General features: G+C 33.3%; 1 protein-coding gene across 11 annotated transcripts in view; it reads left to right on the plus strand.

Moving 5' to 3' along the window:
• The window catches only part of LOC145286125 (cadherin-23-like), a 1,312,625-nt gene that overhangs the window by 965,088 nt on the left and 324,875 nt on the right, over nucleotides 1-22,662 (plus strand). For all 11 annotated transcript variants that reach the window (XR_013869108.1, XM_080134833.1, XM_080134832.1 and 8 more), the window contains 2 exons: nucleotides 2,408-2,623; nucleotides 7,042-7,358. Coding sequence is in view for 10 of the 11 variants with exons in the window: in XM_080134833.1 (XP_079990959.1) it covers nucleotides 2,408-2,623; nucleotides 7,042-7,358 (533 nt within the window). In the remaining variant the exon portion in view is untranslated. The remainder of the gene's footprint in view (nucleotides 1-2,407; nucleotides 2,624-7,041; nucleotides 7,359-22,662) is intronic.

The following is a 22,662-nucleotide window of genomic DNA, read 5'->3' on the forward strand; positions in this document are numbered from 1 at the left end:
TTATATATGACGCAGTAAACCATGTGATCACAATTCATATAAGATTTACTTAACATTTTTGACAAAAATCAAATTTAATATCTACTTAACATTGTTTGTACAAAAACGAATGATGTACTTAACTATTTTTACAGGAAACAAAGTAAAATGTACTTAATGTTGTTTTACAATAATCCAAGATTTGCTTAACTTGCTTTGAGAAGAAAAATTTACATCTATTTATGTCTTTATTTAGAAAAAATTTAAATAAGATTTACCTCACTTATTTTTTCAGAAAATTCAAATTAAGGTATACCGAACTTATTTTCTTTAAAAAAAATTAAAATCAAGATCTGCTTATTTTTTCTAAATGAGAAACTTTCCCTGACAAAGAATTAACCTTATTACTATCAGTAGGAACGTAGTAGTCTTCTCGTTTTGACCTGGAAGAATATGACTGAAAAATTCAACAAGATTCAGTCGTTTATATAAAACTCTTCTCGCATCTGATTGGTCCGTTATTATCACACATGATTATAAATAGAATCGTCCAATTGCATGGGGAGTATACCCTTCCTATAAGCCAGAATTATTGCATCAAATTTCATCACAAACGTATTTCCTCATATTCTCGCGAGTGTCATGGTACTATCGGCAAGCTCTGTTATGATTTGGATGACAAAATTCTTAAAGACATGAGTTAAAAAGGAATAAAAGAAAAGTAAACTTAAATGATTGAGATCTTGTTACATTAAAAGAAGTTAAAACTAAAAGAGTTGACAGTTCGTCGGGGTTTGATTCAAACTGGCCTAATTTTTTTTTCTCTTCACTATTATATTATTGGAAGGAGTGCATGGTATTTCTGCTCATTTATTTATGAGAATACTTATTCCGAGCAAGAAAACATTTCGAATAGATATATTTTCTTCGTTCATTATAGTTAAAAAAGAAGTATAGAATATTCCCTTGTAAGCATTTCAAAGCCTTGTGTATTAAAAGATTGAAAAGTTTGTAAATATATATTTACATCACATATTTTTATAAATAAAGATTAAAACATTACCGTAAATTCAATATAAAAATTAAAGTCCAAGAATTCCCGGGCAGCGTCGGATCGGTTTAGATCTTAATATATTTTATTCTGCGCATTCGGATTTAGTTGATAATCAATTTCAGTTTATTTCGAGTACTAGCCACTAATATATATACAAGTGTGAAATTGTCCTTGCATCTATATTAAAGATCGGCTAAATTTGGATGGAATTGTGGGAAATTCCATGTTCAGACAAAATGGAAACACAATTGATTTTTACGTTTTACATCTGATTTTTGTTGATTTGATTCTTAGGATTTTTGCGTGTATTTTATGATCATTCGATTCCTGTGAGCTTTATATAATATTTCCACTCGTTGACTATCCTGTACTTTATTACAACTGAATAGCTTCTAGAATTCGATTTTATGATATTATGGAGATCCGAAGCCAAAATAGGACTGACACAAACGGTAATCTTTCAGTAGACGATCGAATTAAATCTATTTCAAGAGGTCGTCGAAAGTGATATGTGTATCTATCTATATCTATATATGTATATATATATATGCATGTATATATGTGTTTATATGTGTATCTATATATGTACATATGCGTATATTTGTGTGTGTATATATATATATATATATATATATATATATATATATATATATATATTGTTATATATGTGTGTGTATACATATTATTACAGAATTCACTGTAAAACATATATATATTTATTATGGGCCTCCATTTAGTCTCAAGAGAAAATGGATACCCCTGTGAGTATGCCTGCGCATGTCATTGCGAAATAGGTTTGCGCAATCCCTAACCACACATCTTTTAAATAAGCACTGCTTGATTTCATTAACAAGAAGATATCCCAAAGAACCTGAAACAATACTGAGAAGAAAAACGGGAAGCACATACAGCATTTAGTATTTTCAAATGGTCACCTACTTTTGTACTGGCCTGATTCAACGTCGCTTAACTTAATACGCTATTGATGACTGATGTGTTAATCCGAATATGCATATATATATATAATAAATTAAATTAAAAAGATAAGAAGTAAAGTTACATATCAAATCAATAAGGATTGAAGAAAGACGAATAATAAATGAGGGAAACATAAAGGATTTCTATCAAAATTGTATAAGGATCCCAGACATAAAGTTTAGTATGATTATATCTTGATATTAATCTTTGCACATGGCCTAAACGTGGTGACAACCGGGGTGCTAATTTTACCCGCCTTGCGACGGGTATTTTTCTTGTATCTAGTTGTCTCCACTTACCATTAATGTTTACAACATTAAAATCCTGTTTATGTCTGTTATTGTAATTTGTATATATTAATAACACGATTTGTTTTCTGTTTTTTACTTCATACAGTGATCTTAACGGTAACAGTTCTTGACGCAAATGATAATCCTCCGGATTTCTTACCGAACAATGTGTACCGTGTTAATGTGTCCGAGGGGGTTCCTTTGGACACTGAGGTGCTCACGGTTAAAGCAACAGACAAGGACAAAAACCAGAAAGTATGGTTTAGAATCGGATATGATCCAAAAGCAACATTTAAAATCAAGTCATCCGAATCTTACACAGGTAAGTTCTTTGGTATTTTTTTGCATTTGTTTTTTGTTTGTTTGTTTTTTTTTTATTTGTTTGTTTTTCGCCTGTCATTATTACAAATACCAACTTTATTTAAACAAATTCCTTACTCCTGAGATTTTCGGTTTATTTTTGGTGCATCTTTTACTACATAGACAACAAAACGAAAAAATGGTCAAAAGCAAGTATATACAAAAGCAAATGTCATCAAAGGCAAGATAAGTTACTCTTCTATCTAACCGGATCGGTTTGTAGTGTGTAATTTATTTTAAAGTGTTTATTCAGTTCGAGAATCAAGCAGTGTCGAATGTCATGGTAACATTTATTGGGTGGGTTTCTACTAGTATTTTGTTTAATTTTCTATTTTGAACGATTATCAGAACTCCAAAGATGGGACCCTTTCATGCCGGCTAATTTTTCTTGCTCACATATAACACGCGGCACTACTTGTTTTCAAACTGAATAAACGCTTTAAAATAAGTTAAAACACTAAATACTTATCCGGTTAAGAAGAAACTTGTCTTGCCTTTGATTACATTTCTTTAGTTACGTGCCTGTCTTTAAACACGTTTTCGTTTGGTTGTATATATTAAAAATGCCTTATGTTTAATTTCCGTTTTATCTCAACTAGCAAGGCTACCGGTGTTGCCCGGGACCATATAAAACTATACAAAAGTTAAATAATGTGTGTAACATATTTATATTAAACTCCATCCATCTATTAAACTCTCTCTCTTTCCTTCTCTTCCATATTTTCGTTCTTCTCCTTAACGATTTCTTTATCCCCTACACAACCCATACATTTTTCTTATTTTAATCGGCCTAATAATAATAATGTATATATATATGTATATATATGTATATATATATATACATATTACAGCTATCCCTTTTAAATTTTATAGTGTAATGTCAAATTCATTGCTCCTGAACAACGCCAAGTAGAACAAATCACAATGATTTTCTTGTTTCTGGGTAATTCCGTTTTCTGCACCCGCGGTTAACAATAATATGGAGAGAAATTATGTTGATAATGAAAATAAACCAACTCCTTAAAATGTTACATCGTAATTTAAATTTATTGATCCTGGACAACTCCAACTAGAACAAGAAGCATTGTTTGCAACCATCTCAGTGCAACTTTGATATCGTTTTCATTTATTGGTACGCACGAGGTTTAAGCGCCTTTACATTATTTCCCTGCAGTGTTAGCGAAAAATGTTATCTTTAGTTCAATGACAAGCAATGGTTTTGGCCTGCAATCGGAAGAAGAGAATGGCCACATAAGGCGGAACAAGTCATCCCTGCCTTTTTTAAATATGATGTACTCTCAAAATTCTATTATTCTCAACTAAGCGTTAAAATTACATTATATTTTGCTTTTCTTATAGACATGCGTCTAACTGTAACAGTTTCATAAACAAAAGAATTTTCAGCTGTTATATAGAGCACTATCGATGAATGGCAAGTACTTTGAACGATTAATATTATGATCGTTGTAAATGTTAGGAAAATAGGATGTCTAGAAAATATGTATCAGGAATGTTAGCGAGGAATGTTAACTTGATAGAATGGAATTTTATTTTATTATAGTTTTACTTGGAATAGAAATTTTTAATCAAGAGAACAGTTTGAATGTGGGAATAATGACAAATGGATCATGTGAATACACTTAGGTGATGACGTAAAACATTAGAAAGATAGTTTTAGATATAGACGTGGAGTTTAGTTAGTTGGAGAGAGCAGTCGAGTACTAGCCTTTAGACGGGCCGGACATGGAATGAGGTACCTCACTTGATACAAATTGTGGAGGTCGGGCGTAAAGAGTTAGACACTGGTGAAATTCCAATCCCGACAGAATAATTGAAGGATAAAAAATTATTAAATCACCAACTTTGTCAGGGATTGCTAAGAAGAGATGACACGATAAGAAAAAAGGTATGCCCTTTTATGAATATGTAAAACACCCACCCACACACTAGACGTTATGTACACTTGACCGTTTTGTTGTGCATACATACAAAGACACTACAGAGTGTTTTATACATACTCGATTTAACTCCCACCATGTTATATGGACTAGTATGTAACACAACGAAATGAAGCATATAGTCTTTTCACACAACCGTGTGCTTGCAACACCTGTGGGTTTTGCCAGTAAGCCATCGAGAAACCAATCAATTAATGAAAGGCTTTTTACATACGAGCGGTCTTTAATCATTTGTTGATCGTCGCTTTTCCGTTTGTGGAGTCTGTATTGTTGCGCCGTCTCCTGACTATTGTTCGGCTATTTAACTCAGGTCAATAAAACTTATGTATGGAAACAAAGTGGAGACTTGTTGGTGGTTTCAATGGTTTTATTGAGCAGAGTAATGTCGTTCACAAGCAGAGAGACAAAAATTAAGCATAAAGGCCCTAATTAATTCCTTATTAGTTAATTTTCTTACTTAGCCTTTAAAATACGTGACGAACAAACAGTCTCGAGGAGGTATTCACTTAGATTTCTTTGGACACGTCTGTATTGTTTTCTTCTACAACTCCAACTGCCTCGAAGCCGAATACGTGATGTTCTTATGTGACATTATAGACACTTGCTCTCTAGCATGTTTTATCTAGGGATCTAACTCTCTAGGTGCACTGAGTCTATTTCCGTGTGCCGCCAGGTTGTCCTAACATTTATTTAATATAACACTTCCGAAATTCATACTAGTTAACATAATCTCTATTGACTTTATTATATAACATATAACTGCAGACAGGTTTTCAATCACTAAAAAGGAAAAAAAGAAAATAAAAGGCTGTCGGTCAAAAAGCACATCCTCCGTCGCCGTTCTCTCTCTAGCTACGTCGAGTAAAAGCTGCCTCGTTTGACTCATCGTGTCATTCTATTGACCTTGTTGCATGCAACGATTCTCGGCGTTATTTCTAGACAGATCCGTTGTTTTCGGTCGACCGACAACCATATTATCATAGTTTATGATTAATTTAGAGACAACATTTCGGAGATATCTAGAAAAAAAGATTGGAAGTTAGATTTTATGTATCCTGGAAAGAAATATATTTGTTTGGAGTATTTGAGCTGTCTTAGCTATATATTCAAGTAGGACAATCTGGCAAGTCGGCTTTATAAACGGTTATTCGTCGTCGTAGCTGGCAATATGATTACGCTTTCCGCATATATCAACGTATCTCCTAGACTACCAGTCTGTATTTATGGCTGGCACCAGTCACGTTCTTGTGTGAGTAACACAGATGCATTAATATTCATTACGTCAATTTTTTTTCGCGTCTGATCCAAACTCACTCAAGACAATGTATCTCTAATATTTATAGTGCCACTGTTAGGTCCGGTGCTGATCTCTGTTCTGAAAGCAAAAACAAAGGGCAACGTGGATGCATTTTGAAAAGCCATTGTTTACTCCATGCTCACCGTTCACTCATTAACCCTTATCCTTGAATGACCATCGGGCCGTGATAAGTGGTGACTCACTTGCAAAAAAAATAAATAAATAAATATTAAAAAAAAACACAGAAATGTTAATCCGAACCAACCTCTTGATAGGACGCTACTTTGTCTCTAATTATACTTCCAAAACCGTTAATGATCGTTTAAACACTTGAGCAGATAGCATGTAACCTTCCCAAACGATCACTCCTCTAAGTATAACCAGGCTAAAAATTGTTTGGCCTCGGTGATCCAACTACAATATATAATTGATAGAAATTTATCAGAATCTATGAAGAAATTAAATATAAAAATGTGTCGATTGATCTACCTAATTCGATATTAAACGGACTTGACATCATAAAGTTATGGCTAAGCGTCGTAGCAGTTATTAACGGTAGTTATCGACACAGAATTGTACGCATATTTTCTGTAAGGGTAGTACAGATTTAAGTAATAGTAATTTTACTATTACCTACATCTACACTACCCTTCCGATTTACCCTTGCTTATTTTAAATTATTTTTTACTATATTATCACATTTCCTCATTCTCGTTTCATATTTAAATTTTATTAAGCCAGTTTTTGTTCTATATTTGCATTTTGTATAATTCTGGCCCTTCTCCTCTTCTGAAGAGAAGCATTTAGCTTCGAAAGGGCTTGGCCTAAGAGGGTTTCTTATTTTTCCCCTTTACTTTTCCTTATTGTTTTGATGAGATAATAGAGTTATATGTAACTTGTATTCCTCATCTTTCATTTAATATATTTGTTTGTCCCTCTTAATATTGTTCAGCTTTTTTTTATCTTGTTAAGTTTTGCTTTGTTAACGATTTACTTTTTGATAACATTATTGTTGTTATTATTATTATTATTATTATTATTATTATTTTTATTATTATTATTATTATTATTATTATTATATGTATCCCTATCACCTCTGCCATAACCTCATTATATATTTTCCAGGTATTATCCGCCTCCAGAGACAACTGGACAGAGAAGAATTCGCAAACCTTTCCTTCACAGTTTTGGCCATTGACGAAAAGGGTTCAAATTCACTGACGTCAACCGCCACAGTTTTCGTGAACGTGGTGGATATGAATGACAACCGGCCCCGCTTCGTTACTCAAAAATACGTCTACTCTGTGTACGAAAACGCGAAACTCAATACCTTGATTGCAACAATTAAAGCAATCGATGGCGACAGTGGAGATTACGGAAAGGTTCATTATTCCCTCGAGACGACGGACCCAGACTTGCCTTTCAAAATTGGCGAAGACACGGTAAGTTAGTGCTGATTGTAATCTGGACAAAAATCAATACGACAACAAAGCCGTTCATAAATCATTCAAGTCTTCTTTGACTCCACAAAATGGTTTGTTTTGTAAAACTCAATCTATATAATAATAATACGCTACGGCATTTCATTTTTGTATGTACGTTATAACCTTTCACACATATAAAAAAAAAAAATGGTATTGTTCGAGCGGTAAAAACGTGACTGGTTATTCTAAAGGTAAATAATTCCACCGGTATACATTTTAAAATAAATTGTTCCAAAATCAAATTATGTTTCTGAATTTTTTAGATGAGGATTGATTAATGGTAATAATTGGATACTTAGGACTACTGCTCTCATTTTCATTGTTATTTTCACAACGTCTCGGTCGATGTAACCCACGACTTTCCTCGAGTGTATTTAATATTAAATGTTTCGAATTATACTATTATTGTGTGGTTGCACCAAATTAGGTTGCCTCGTCGACTAAAACAATATAACTGCATATAATTATAAATGCATTTCAATAAAATGATATTCATTTTATTGATTGCGTGTATATTTTGCTGATAATTTCATGATAAAAAAGCAAAGAATATTTATTATTTTAAAAAGAAATGAATTCTTACCAGTTTTAATAAAGAAGAAAGATATTGATTTCATTTATTTAGAGAATATTTAGCTTATAATGACAATAATTTTAACAAAAGAAACGGTTATTTTTTTCTTAATAGTAGTGGCCTTTTCGTGTTCAGATTATATCGTTCTGTCGACTAAAAAGATACAATATTTAAATTCATTGAAATTAAAACTGATATTATTTTTATAGGTTTTAAGAATATTTAGCTGGTAATCATTTTTACACCACGAAGACAATGAATATTTATTGATTTAAAAGTAAATAAATTGCTACAATTTTCAAAATAAACTAGAGACATACTTGTTTTATTTATTTAAAGAATGTTTAGCTAAAATTGACGATTATTTTTATGGAATAAAAATATCATTTGCGCTTCTATACAATTGGGACGAAATTTTGCAAATCGTAATACTGAATTTCACATGAACACAATGGTATCTACGTGTTCCTCGTATTTTTTAGATGATTATATCCAAAAATTACGAAAGTCGATAAGATAGAAAATTATTTATTAAAGAAAAAAAAAGAATTTGAAGAAAACGATCGTAAGACTCAGAAGAGTTAAAAAAGGAGAGGTAATTTTCCGTTTTTATTTAAACAAGATGGTCGCAATTATTCACATACTAACACGATTAAAGTTGTTTTGTTTAATAATTGTAATATTCAGACAATTTCGACTGCTTAATTTGGAAGCTTCCATTGTAAGTTATTAGAATTGACAAAAAAAATCAGTTGAAACCTGTGTTTTTTTATCTGAAAGTTCCATTTATCGACTACAAAATCTTGTCTAATTTTGTAGAAGTTCCAAGTCATTTTTTTTCTAATAGTATTAACCCTATTAGACATTTCTTATTTCAAAATGAATATTATTAACAGTACATTATATAAATTGATGTATAAATTAATAAAGAATTTCCACGAGGTCTCGCTAGTCTATATAATCATTACATAGCATATTCTTTTCATTGTCATGACTCGAATATATATCCGACACAGACACAGTTAATCAACCGATAATCATACCACTCTATATAAAAACATATAAGATATCAACGGATACACACTCGAGAGTCAACACAATGAAAAGAATATGCTGTTGTCCTAGCCCTTATAATAATATACTAAGAAAATTCTATGCTTACTTTTTTTATAACCGATGAAATCACCCGATAACCGAAAATACAATGAAAGAAGATTTTTTTAACTGATATCATCGTTGTGTAAAACATAACTATCGAATTAAGATTAAAGTTTAGCATCTGTTCTCTCCCAAAATAGTGCTATAATAACGTTCCGACGTGGGTAACTGGCGATAAACCTCCCTTTAGCCAGATACATTCTGCATCAATAGTCAGTGCATAGGTAAAAGCTGACTTTGTAGAAATATAGGATACTGCCATTTTTTTTAACTAGGGGCTCACCGCTTATACAAGGCCCAATAACCATTCCAGGATAAGGGTTAACATATGTGAACTAGACTGTGAAACAACACCTTGATAATCGGCAATAGCAGAACTTGGTAGGGTTTGATTATTTAAGAGAATGGCTCAGCAAGAACTTATTGGCATTAGATTTGAAAATGATTATGTTATAGTCAGCTGGGAAGCACTCGAACAGTTCTAGGAAAAATACTTTGCACATAGGTAGAAAGTAAAGAATATTATTGATAACTATTGTAGATAGACGAGTATTTGTTGTAATTGTGTGAAAAATGTTCTAGCTTGATAGAGAGAGGGACCACTCTCTTTGTAACAACTTGGTAATATCTTGTATGTATCTAGGAGACGGGAATTCCAAATGGGCAGATGTCCGAATAAAAAACTATTTTTATATATCCATGTATTTAGAAGAAGTAAACTTACTTGCAGAATCGTTTAAAGTCGGTCTACGAATGTTTTGGGTTTTTTTTTTTTTAGTCAAATTTGTTATTATTTCGGTAGAAAGTTGTTCTTTGGTATTAATATTGGGATTAAGATAAGAACGTGCTATTTCGGTCCAACTACGAGTCAATTAGAAACTTGTGTTCAATTAATCGTGTATAAACCTAGTTTAGTATTATTACACTGGGCTGGTGTTCCGGAAAAATGGAGATAAATTATAGGTTATTTGGTTCTCTTGTAACACTAGCAGCGAGTTTTTTTTTTATGTGTGTATATTCTGTTAGTGCGACCCGGGGTAAATCCAGTTTTATCTTTCAAATGTTGTATATTACTGCCGTTCTTAAAAATATACATCCATCCTGATGAGGAGGGGTAGGCTCGAATGCAAATTCCACGATATTATTGCGCCACAATCGAAACATACTTATCTACGATAATGGAATTTCGAACTCAACCCTTTATTGTTACGGGGGTACCATGTTCTCGTTCCATACAGACCGTCCCTGCTGCTTCCACTTAATGATGTTTCTCTGCGTCTATCGCTGTCGCTGCCATTGTGTTGTCACTGCCACTGCTTTCGCTTAGGATTGAACTCAGCACCTTGGAGACTTGCAATGTCTGTTTCAACGTCTTAGTCGCCTGTGTCACTAGGACGATAATGTATCAATTTTTGGGACTATTAAACAAGTTGTTATTCTCGGTTCTTTCTTATAATTAGAGGTTCCCAAATTGTGTTCAGTTCTATAGTCGGTTTGCTCAGGAGGTTGTTATGTCCTAGCATGTGTGCTGTTTCTTTGAGTTTTCGCACTTTCCAGCGCGGCTCACTATTTATTATTTTAACTTCATCCCAGAGGGGGGGGTGATGGTCACCCTTTTCCTTCCATACATGGTAGGCTATACCCGACTTTTCCGTCCCCCCTCTAGTCACTGCTTTTCGATGTCCATCCACCCTTACGGCATGTTTCGCCCTTGTAAACCTTGCTGCAGCTGCATGGGATGGAATATATGCAGTTTTTGGTCTGGTTCTCCTCCATTGGTGGCTTTATTTTGACTAGGTGTCTTCTTAGAGTTGACACACTTTGAAATACCGCCCTGACGTTGTAAGGGGCACATATCTTTTGAATACTTTCATGGTACCCCCGTACCAATAAAGGGTTGGGTTCGAAATTAAAAAAAAAAAAAAGTTCCCGAGTTCGAGATACACCTGAAGTAGGCCGAAGGATGATACGGCCGAAACGTAGTGGAGAAAGTGAGTCTGAAAAACGAAATCCATAATGAAATCACCTATTCCCAGAACTATAGACGATTAAATATGAAATTGCATTAGCATAATAATATATGGATTATTGCAGATAGTAAACGCTCAACGTAATTAAAGAAACCAACTACTTTGCTCTTCTCTTGGTGGGAATCAGATTTGTCTTTAATATTTTAGTAATTTTTCAATAATGGTCGCTGAAATAATTTCACCTTTTTTCTTTTAGTGTCCATATCATCCCATAACTTTAGAAAGGCCCTCTGGAATCTGACCAAGCATTCCATTAATGATTGGTTGTATCTTTCTCTCATGTGTTTAAATGTTTTTCGTTTTTGGCAAGGTCCAGATATTTACTTTCGGTTTTTGTTCCTTTTAATATCAATTAGTGGTCGACTTCAAGGGTGACAACCATTAACATATTTTCCTGCTTTTATTTACGATGACGACAACGACGAGGATTATGATCATGGCGACAACGCCGACATATGCTAACAGTTATATTTCACACTATCACGAATGGGTGCTTTATTAATTGTACCAAGTCACCAGCATACTCTGGTGTTCTTCGCGATATTCGAACTGATTTAAAGAACAATGTCGTCTGATTGGTTTCACCTGTTTATGTGAATGTACAGTTCTTTCATTATTTTTTGCAAGACTGTTCCACAAAACACGCCAAAAACGATAGACAGAAATGGCACCTTCATATTCCTGTTATGTTATATATATATATATATATATATATATATATATATATATATATATATATATATATTACTTTTTCTGTTTTTAACTGGCAGAAATGTCAAGTATCGATCTATCGATTCACACGCACACACACACACACACACATTATATATATATATATATATATATATATATATATATATATATATATATATATATAAGTGAACGTGTCTGTGTGTCTGTGTACATTTTCCTTTGCAATAACTCTGTCAACTTTTAGTCTACAGAAAATTTTAGTCTACTAGAAATTTGATATACAGGGTACTGAGATTTGGGAAAATCTATGTGATCGGTTTTCGGCCACAAATTTGGCTGTTAAGGGGTCAAACCTCAACGATTTGACCTTTGAGAACTCTACCAAACTCCTCCGACAATTTTCTGTCCAAACACTTGAAATTTTAGATATAGGTTCCTTGGACATGGATTTAACTTAATAACTCAATTTGAGCCCAAAACAATAAATTTTAAGGGGTTATAATACGGGTCAAATTTAAAAAATTGACCTTCATTTTTTTGCTCAACATACACCCCCAAACACCCGGTCAACGCCGGGCACCCATGCTAGTATATATATATATATATATATAAATTCGTATTCCTGTCGGCTTGTTTGTTCATTTGTTCACAATTTGATTAAGATATACAAAAGGTACATTACTTTAATGTTTCATTCGTTCCTATATATATAGTATAATTCTTGCAAAATATACGATTAAGAGGTGACATCATTTGCATATTACATTAAAGAAAATCGATTTCATTAAATAGCGGTGTTTTAGTTATTGTTTATAGTGAGAGAATTGTTTTACATGTTCTATTTAAGTTTATTATTTAAATTTGATTTTTATTGATGACATATTTAATTTAATTTACTTTTGCTGACATCGATTTTTTATAAACCGGTTTGAGTTATTTTCCCTGGGCGCAAACTTTGTTCTTTTTGTTTTCTTTTTCAGCTGATATTAAAACTAAAAACTTACGAGCATTATTTTTTAATTAATTTTAATAAAGTAATTTCCGTGATTTCGCAATTAACGTTGTAGAAAAAGGTCTGTGTTTACTATAACCTTTTTACGCAAGTATAAATCATGTAGAATATCTGCATGAATCTAATTATACGTAATAGTTAACTAAAGGTGATCATCCCTAAGAAAACCGAAAAAAACTAATAGGGAATTTCTTATAATGAATATTTAAAAGAATATGCAAATTAGCTACATCTTTTGCAGATGAATGCAGCTCCACATCCCTTGTATAACAAAGTTGTGTTTTTTTCTTTTTAAATAAATAGAAAAAAAGGTTTTTAATATGAATATTAATACAAAAACAATTTATAAGATATAGATATGAAGAAAATTACTCTAAATTTCCTTGACAAAGTTTTCAAATTAAAAAAACAAAATATTCGGTGCAATTTGGCGGACCGTTTACCGCACAGACGAACAACTAAAAAATATAATGTTAATTGAGGATTTTCCCCATGCTGTTCTTCCGAAAATCAAATTTGGTTTCTAGACAAAAGTATCAAACAGAAAGTGTCACAAATCGAGCAATTTACATTGTAACCAGTTTCCACGGAGAGAACACTGTCATTGACATGTATAGATATATGATTATGCTGGTGTATCTCCCCAAAAATCTAAAAGTTTGAGAACACAAAAAACACAGTGCCTACAACCTATATCGACGCCTTCAATTATATCTATTATTTCTATATGTGATCATCGCCGGGTTCTTGCTCATCTTCTAAAGAAATAATATATGACAGAATTCTTTACGTCTATCTAAAGGGTGGAACGATAAATTAGTCGCCCTAAAGAAAACAACACTAAACTTTATTTTAAAACTTTTATGACTTGATTATGTAGTAGAGCTGACATCTATACACTAGGGCAGGTGGATTTGCAACTTTTTTCAGAAAATCAACCCGGCACTGGTGATGATAGTTGAGATTTAATGTGATAAGAACATATACCAAAAATTAGATTCCCATCTTGAACACAAAATTGAGCATTTAATTTTTAAAATCGTGTAGAAAAATGCCAAAAAATCCTTCATTTTGATAGCATTTTTCACAATACTGACTTTGAAATTTCACTATTTTTATTTAAAAAAAATCAATTAAAATTGATATATTTATATGAAATACATTGAAAGAAAAATAAATACATGAATTATAATTTTAATTATGAATCACGACTAGCAAAATATCTCAACTTTTACTGCATTGATTAAACAAAAATTGTAAAAAAGCTAATTAGCAACTAAGTCTTTTAAATTTCACAATTCAAAAAGATATGTGGAGATTTATTGCACTTTATAACAACTTGATACAAGTTACAAAACCATGTATTTCAATTTTTTATTAGAGGCAATAATATAAACTTATAATAGAACTAAATTGTTCTGTATAATTTCCTTTTGAGGAAAATGAATTTGCTGGCACGATGACCTTGTAATAATGTGTCTATGTCTTGCTTCCTGCCCATATACAACTTTTTGAGAAAAAATCAATCAAATTTGACCAGTGTTAGGCTTCAAAATTGATAGCAGTAATCTTTTTAATTTTTTTTTTTTAGTTCACTATTTCTGGAAAAAACAACACACATAAAAGCAATTATTTGAAAACACTTATTTTTTTTACATTTTTGCGATGTAAAACTAACTATTGTTTTGGTAAATTAAGAAAACTAATAAAATTTAATGGATAAATATTTATTTACCTGATGGACAAAATCGTTTGAATGCCCTGTTCTCTCACATCCAATTCATCTGAGTTTACCATCGATATTATATTTTCCGGGAGTAGTGCAAAAGCACTATATTTTGAACTGTTTAAAACAGTAATTTGGATTTCAGTTAACTGTTTTGTTCTCTGAATCATATTAAAATATACTGTTGTTGGTTAAAAAGAATATTGTTGGTTTGGATCTCAAACCAACTAACTGCATATACTTGGATGATAAATTTGACCAAAATGTTTAATTTATCATAGTGTTTGAGGATAGATACCTCTGGTCCATAAACACATTAACCTTGTGCCTTATGTTAGCCATCTTCCTTGATTCAAGGGCCCCATTTTCTAAGTTAACTTCTCCACAAAAAAAATGCCAATAGCATACTCAAAAAGTAGCCTCTGGTCTTCACACTTAAATTATTTGTTTCTTCTGCTATCAGATAATGATGATCGGGAGGGACACTAATATTTTAGAATTCTGTTTGAGGAAAATCTTGATAATTATTGATACAAAGTTTCCCCAAAGGACCAGTAAATGTTGTTAGGTTTTTTGTTGTTCCATCAATTAATTAAAAAATTGCTGTAAATGGCAGTTCTAGTGGAACCTCAAAATTGGAAAATTTGCATGTTTAATAATAGAGCTAGATTACATAATAAATATGAATATATTATTTTATTTTCCACAAAAAAGGAACATAATTGCAGGCGAATTTATACAATTAATTTTACCTCCTTGTTAGGCGGACAAGTGCAGACTATGTGCCTTGCTTGACAATGTTCAGTCCTGCACTTTACTGCAAAGTCATCACATCTCAAGACAGAAAGTTTACAGTTACAAGAAGATATATCAAATAGTCTGTCTAACTGTTCCTTCATTTTTTCAATTTGATTGCTGCAAGAGATTTCCTGTCAATCTGTTTGGCCCTCGTATAGCAAAATATATTGACCTTCTGTCCTATATAATGTTACCTTAACGATTGACTGCTTGCTGAATACTAATTATTTCATTGGCAATTAACTTAGAAATCTCACTATTTTTTAAGTGAGGAGAACTGTTCTCGAGGAAATAACTAAACTGGATGGCTTGTTGTGAAGTTGGGGATGCTGTTTTATCCAAATGACAAGGTGGACCAGCAAATTTTGTGAACCACGGGTTAAAACTGAACGTCGTGCTTTTACTGATATTCTAATCTGAAATGTAAAATAAATTAATGGATTATAACTGAAGGAAACTGTATTAGGCTATCTTCCAGTTTCATACGTAACAAAAAATAAGCGCTAGTTATAAGAAATAATGAAAAACTTTGTAGAGTTAGATGTATTGAAGAGAGAGGACCAAACCAAATCAGAGACATAGTAGTGTTTAGTTTAGACATTTTTAGCAGATTAGGCTCCTCCTAACATGAATAATAACATGAATTTATCCATAAATAGATTCATTCTTGATGTAGCTGTGCCATTTTAAACGACCGTTTAGTGTTTAGAGTTTGAAAAACCAGTACTTGTCCATTTATGTTACTATGCTATTTTTAATAGTATTTTCAAGTTAAATTAAATTTTTGTGAAATTTCTGTTTATTAAATTTTAGGTGAAAGTACAGTATAGTTACAATGCAACTTCCTTCGCATATAAAGAATAGCTTTCTAAATAACAAATTTATTTTAGCACAATAACATAGATGCACAAATAACGAAAAACCTTTAAAGGAGTTTCCTTATTTAAATATTTGTAGGTTATCTGATTTTAAAAATATAATTTTAGAAGAAAAACACTGCTTAAAAACAATTACTCTCTAAAAATAAAAGAAATTAAATTTGACACTAATTTTCTGCAAAGTGTTTTTATTAAGTAGAAAAACTTGAAAATTTACGTGGTTATGTTTCGTAAAGAATGTGTAGAATAAAATTGTATGGACTATTTTTTTTAATATAAAACTGGAGTATCACCATATTTTAATAAAAATTTCAAATAGAATTTGATGTGAAGTATTAGGTTGGTGCAAAAATAATGTTTTTGACGTTGGTTTAAACGTCCAAAAATGCCATTATTTTTGCACCAATCTAATAGAAAAACAAACTAAAAAAGATAAACGGATATGTTTAAATTCACTGCAGACACTTAAAATATAATAATATATATTTTAAACAAGTCTTTTTCGTTTTTCCTTTCCAAAGTTCTCTCTGATTCTCTCTCCTCTGATCTCGAGCGCGTGGTTCAGTGGGGGAAGACATGGCTGGTTACCTTTAATGCATCCAAAACCAAACTCCTATCCTTACATTATCAACGCTCTGATCCCCATCTGGCATCAATTGGGATGGATGGCTCTCGTCTGGGAGAGGCCCCATGTTTTGACAAGCTTCTGGGTTTGACCTTTACTCCTGATCTGAAGTGGAACACGTACATCAAGTCCGTTGCCAAGGTCGCTGGAAAGATAGTGGGATCCTTCTACCGCTCCAGAAGATATCTCACTACTGATGCAATTCTCTATCTATATAAAAGCCAAGTACGTCCAAGGATGGAATACTGTTGCCATATCTGGGCAGGAGCTGCTAAAAACAGCCTATCCTGCCTTGACAGAGTACAAAATAGACTTCGTGGCTTAGTGGGGGATGCACTTTTCTCTACCCTGCAACCTCTCTCCCACAGAAGAGACGTTGCGAGCCTATCCTTGTTTTACCATTATTTCCATGGCAGGTGCTCGTCTGAGCTCCATTCTCTGGTCCCACGTCGCCAATCTTTCACGAAAAACACCCGTCTAGCTGAATCCACTGTGAGAAATTTCCCCCACTCTATATCTGCGCCTAAATCAAAACGCGGATTCCATGAACAAAGCTTCTTTCTTAGAACTGCACGCCTGTGGAACTCTGTTCCGTCTGCCTGCTTCCCACCGGACTACAACTTGGATGTCTTCAAGTCCAACGTTAACAAATTCCTAATGAACCGCCCCCTTAAGTAAACACTTCATCAAATCTCCACACTAACGTAATGTACGCACAATAACCCTTATCCCTGAGTGGCTTCCGGGCCTTGATAAGTGGTGATCACTGTGTAAAAAAAAATGCCAGGTACGGCCAACGATGGAGTACTGTTGCCATATCTGGACAGGAGCTGCTAGAAGCAGCTTACCCTGTCTTGACAGAGTTCAAAATAGACTTCGTAGCTTACTGGGGGATGCCCTTTTCTCTACCCTTTAACCTCTTTCTCACAGAAGAGACGTTTCGAGCTTGTCTCTGCTGTATCGTTATTTTCATGGCAAGTCCTCACCTGTAGTTCAATCTATCGGCAGACTTTTACGAAAAACACCCGTCTAGCTAAAACCACTATCAACACTTTCGCCCACTCTTTATCTGTGCCGAAACCTAAACGTGAACAAGGCTTCTTTCTTAGAAATGCACGCCTGTGGAACTCTATTCCATTTGCCTGCTTTCCAGCTAACTACAATCTGATTGTCTTCAAGTCCAACGTAAACAAGTTCTTGATGAATCGTCCCCCTAAGTAATCCAATTTATAAAATTCCCACTACTTATGTTTACTACGCTATAATTACAATGACAGAAAAATTTCCCCCACTCTTTATTTGTGCCTAAATCAAAACGTGGATTCCATGAACAAAGCTTCTTTCTTAGAACTGCACGCCTGTGGAACTCTGTTCCGTCTGCCTGCTTCCCACCTGACTACAACTTGGATGTGTTCAAGTCCAACGTTAACAAATTCTTAATGAACCGCCCCCTTAAGTAAACACTTTATCAAATCTCTACACTAACGTAATGTACTTGCAATAACCCTTATCCCTGAGTGGCTTCCGGGACTTGATAAGCGGTGACCACTGTGTAAAAAAAGAAAATAATAATAATAATAATAATTAAGCCTAAACCGTAATGTTTTCAAATTAAATAATAAACAAACCTTACTTTTCAATACCAATAACGAGCGTGTTTTGCGACGGTGAAATCTAAAATGTTTCCACTCCAAAAAAAGTTCCTGAAATGAAATAGCGAACTTTGGTCGTTATTATTTAAAAAACATAATTTTGCCTTTACACTTAATATTTATTTAATTAATTCATTATCCTCACTCATTTTATTTAAAAATGTATTTAAAACATATTCTAAATAATGATTCCATTTTCTTAACAGTACGGATTGTTTGGATGACGGGACGTTCTTACAATTCACCGAAAAACTTTTAATCGCTTTAATTTTTCAACTTTAAAGTCATTTCCTCAAGCAAAGATAACGATTTTGAGAAAAATATTTCGTGTAGGTCTTTTCTATGTTAACCCCCAACTATCATCACCATTGTCTCGCCGGGGTTCCAAAATCGATCTGCCCTACTATACAATATAGCCGCCTTCAGCCTCAATCACCGTCTCGATACGGGTCTGAAACTCGGAGCTTGCCTTTTCCACAAGCGCTGGCGGGAGCTCGGCGAATACTCGGCGGATGGCGACGATCAGGCTGACTTTGATGCTGTGGGAGGTCATGTTTGTGATGTTCTTGATGTATGACCAATCGAAGTAGTCCAGTGGATTCAGGTCTGGGAAGGAGGGGGACCAGTCAGAGAAGGGTACAAAGTCGTAGCACTCCTTCTGAAGCTGAACCTTGGACTCTTTGAACTTGCTGCCACACCCAAAGTCTGCCAGCGGCCACCTGATTTCACCAGGGGATCACCACACTCTTCAACACATCCAGGTACAATTTGGTGTTGATTTTCAAGCAAATTTCGAAGATGTTAAATGGCATAATGTTGCCTTTACTAGAAACCACACCAATCACTATAACCGTACGTCGTCTAATACGTTGAGCTGTGCCTTCAAATGTTGAACCGTCCGGATTTGCATTTTGAGGGGGCTGGCAATGGTCCTGTTGTCATAGCTTGAATTGGTAGGGAGCATGAGTTGTACAGCGGCTCATCTCCGATCTCGCTCGTTGAACATTGTGTCATTTTCGGACATTATAAAAGGCTCCTATCGCTCTTGGGATTTGTACACAATTGACCAACTAGTATATGGCCTGCAACACAAAAGGAAAACCGGTTTTCCTCAAATGGAAATGGAATCATGTCGTCTTTTGTAGCTTGACAATTTTATCGTTTCACCATTGTAATTTTCATACTTTTTTCATCTTATTCAAACCTGAAACTCATAAAAAAATTAAAAGGCATGAGCCATTTTTCTTAGAAATGTTTTATAAGAAGAAAGAATTGAAACCAACATAATAAACGAGCCAAAGTCTTTTATGTATGTTGCTCCATTATATGTCGCAAATATTTTGCAGTTTATGATCTTTGAATACAGCTTTAAGATCGGCATGCTTATACAACAACATAAAAGAAAGTTATAACTGTTTATGAACGTGTCATTCTTTTTCGTTAGAACAACGTTTTTTGTCTACATCTGCGCACAGCATAAGTTGTCCGTTGTGTTTCTAATTTCCAGTCCAGTAAAAATGAACGCTGGTATTTCCTTCAATAGCGTGTCGATAATTATAAGTCCAGCTTCAACTTTCATCCCGCGCTTTTTCTTTGGGTCTCAGATTAAACCGTGTTATTTTTGGGGAGGGACTTTTTGGAGGGGGGTATTTCTATTAATTTCTGTAATGCTCTGGCACAAAACCACAAAAAATGACAGACGAATATTTTATATTGCTATATATTTTCATAAATTATATATATATATATATATATATATATATATATATATATATGAGAAAGAGAGCGAGATAAATGATTGAGGGCACAGCTATATATATATATATATATATATATATATATATATATATATATATATATATATATATATGAAGCGCGGAAAGTATGTGTAGCTTAATTGCTATATATTTTATAAAGTATTCGTATGAATACTTTATAAATATATATATATGAATATTTTATAAAAGCATATAGAAATTAAGCTACACATACTGTAGCTTAATTGCTATATATTTTTATAAAGTATATATATATATATATATATATATATATATATATATATATATATATATATATGAATACTTTATAAAAATATATAGTAATTAAGCTACACATATAGCTGTAAGGAATCATTGGGCTAGAATGTATGAAATTTAGTCATAATTAAGGCTGTGACAACATCGTATTTTTTTGCTTGTTTTGATTCTCAGGTATATATCCATTGATATCTTATATGTTTTTATGTAGAGTGACGTGGTTCTCGGTTAATTAATTGTGTCTAACTGTGTCGGATATATACTCGAGAGTCAAAACAATGAAAAGAATATGCTGTTGTCATAGCCCTTGTCATAATCTACACGTGTCATTCCAATTCCTATATGTACTAGCTTGTATTATTTTCTACTTGAGCTGCCATTAATGGGTCGCTAGTGCTGTTTTTATTCGGCATTTTTATATTGAATAAGATTTTATGGCCGTAATATCTGGTTTTATATGTAGATTATGTTTAAATGAGAAATTTGAGATTCTAAACTTAAAGGACACCCAAAATATATTAAACTGTTGAAGCAAAATAGAAAGAAAATGTATGTTCAGAATAAATGTTACCTTAAGATAACAATACATAGGCAAAATAAAATTAATAACAAAAATTCATAAGTAAAATAAATAACAAATAATGAAGTACTCATGAGACAGACGTTTTAAAATCGGGTGGACTATTAATTCGACACATTCAACAAAAAAGTGCGTTACTTATACAAAAAGAACAAAAGAATATGAGATCGAAGTAGTTGTTTAGGTGAAATCCGGCGACTGGATGATGAATAGAAAAGCTTACGGTAGGAGTAACAATGAATCTGATTGGCTGTCTGACTTCACAGGACACCACGTGTGTATATATAAACCTAATGGTAACAATAAGAGCGCAGGAAGACAGGATTTAGATTTTGATGGTGAGTGGCTGCCGCTCGTCGGTGTCGCTCATTGTCGTTGTTGAAGAAGGCCACCTCGCTATCATATGTGGTTGTCAAGTGTCTCTGTCCACTGCCAAAAGATTGATGCAGCGCTTGAGGGTGAGCTTGATGCAGTCTATGTAGCGTTTCTTCAGACAGCCGACAGTTCGTCAGCCGTGAGTGAACTGGCCGAAATGAACTTTTCGAGATAGTCTGTTTGAGGGCATCCTGATAACGTGGCCCAACCATCGAAGCAGACGACGACTAAGGATGACTCTAGAGGGGCAACTCCAGCTCTCCTGCGAATCGTTGAATGGAACAATTTGTGCCAACAATGAAGGCCGAGGATCTGCTGTAGTCGTCTGATGTGAAATAATTCCAGCAGCCTAATGTAATAGCGATACGGTACCTATGCCTCGGAACCGTACAGGAGGGTGAGTATGACCACTACGTTGTACACAGCGACACTTCTATGGGTCATGAGACTGCGGTTTAGCAATCGTGAAATAAATACGCAAAAATGATAAATGAAATATATCTTTATATAACACGTTATGTACATAAATTATGTTTTGTGTAAGAATACATTTATTCTTACCAAAAGCAAAAAGCTTTTTCTATTTCATTTTCTTATTTTCTGAGACAAAAATCAATATGTATATAAGCGCGGTTACACGATAATATAGATAATAAAGGTGTAAACATATTTAAAAAAAGTTTTCATAAGAATATTGGGGGAAGGGGCATAGCACTGCGCTTTTATTAAATACACAAAATTAATTTTAATCTAAGCTTTCGAAAATTCAAACTTCCTTTGTAAGAGCGAAATACTTTTTCATTCTCTTTTCATTTTCAAAATGTCCTAGATAGAATATGGACTTTGATGTAAAAAAAAAAATCAAGTTTTTTTTTTCGATAAGGAAAATTTTGAACTAATGTCGTGTATCTTTTAAGGGTAATTCTTCTAAGTCAGCTACAAACAGTGTTAAATTTTAGAAAAATCGCATTATAATTGTTTTGCATAAAATCTACATAAATAAAACAATAGAGTAATTGAGTGTGTCCGTCTGTCTGTGTGTTAATATTTAACTGATAAACTCTTAAACTACTTATCACATAACATGGGAATTAACAAGTAACCATGCACCAAGAATGTTTTATA

This window comes from Euprymna scolopes, chromosome 10 (genome assembly GCF_053919585.1).
Source record: "Euprymna scolopes isolate OS-2025 chromosome 10, ASM5391958v1, whole genome shotgun sequence".
Classification (NCBI taxonomy): domain Eukaryota; kingdom Metazoa; phylum Mollusca; class Cephalopoda; order Sepiida; family Sepiolidae; genus Euprymna; species Euprymna scolopes.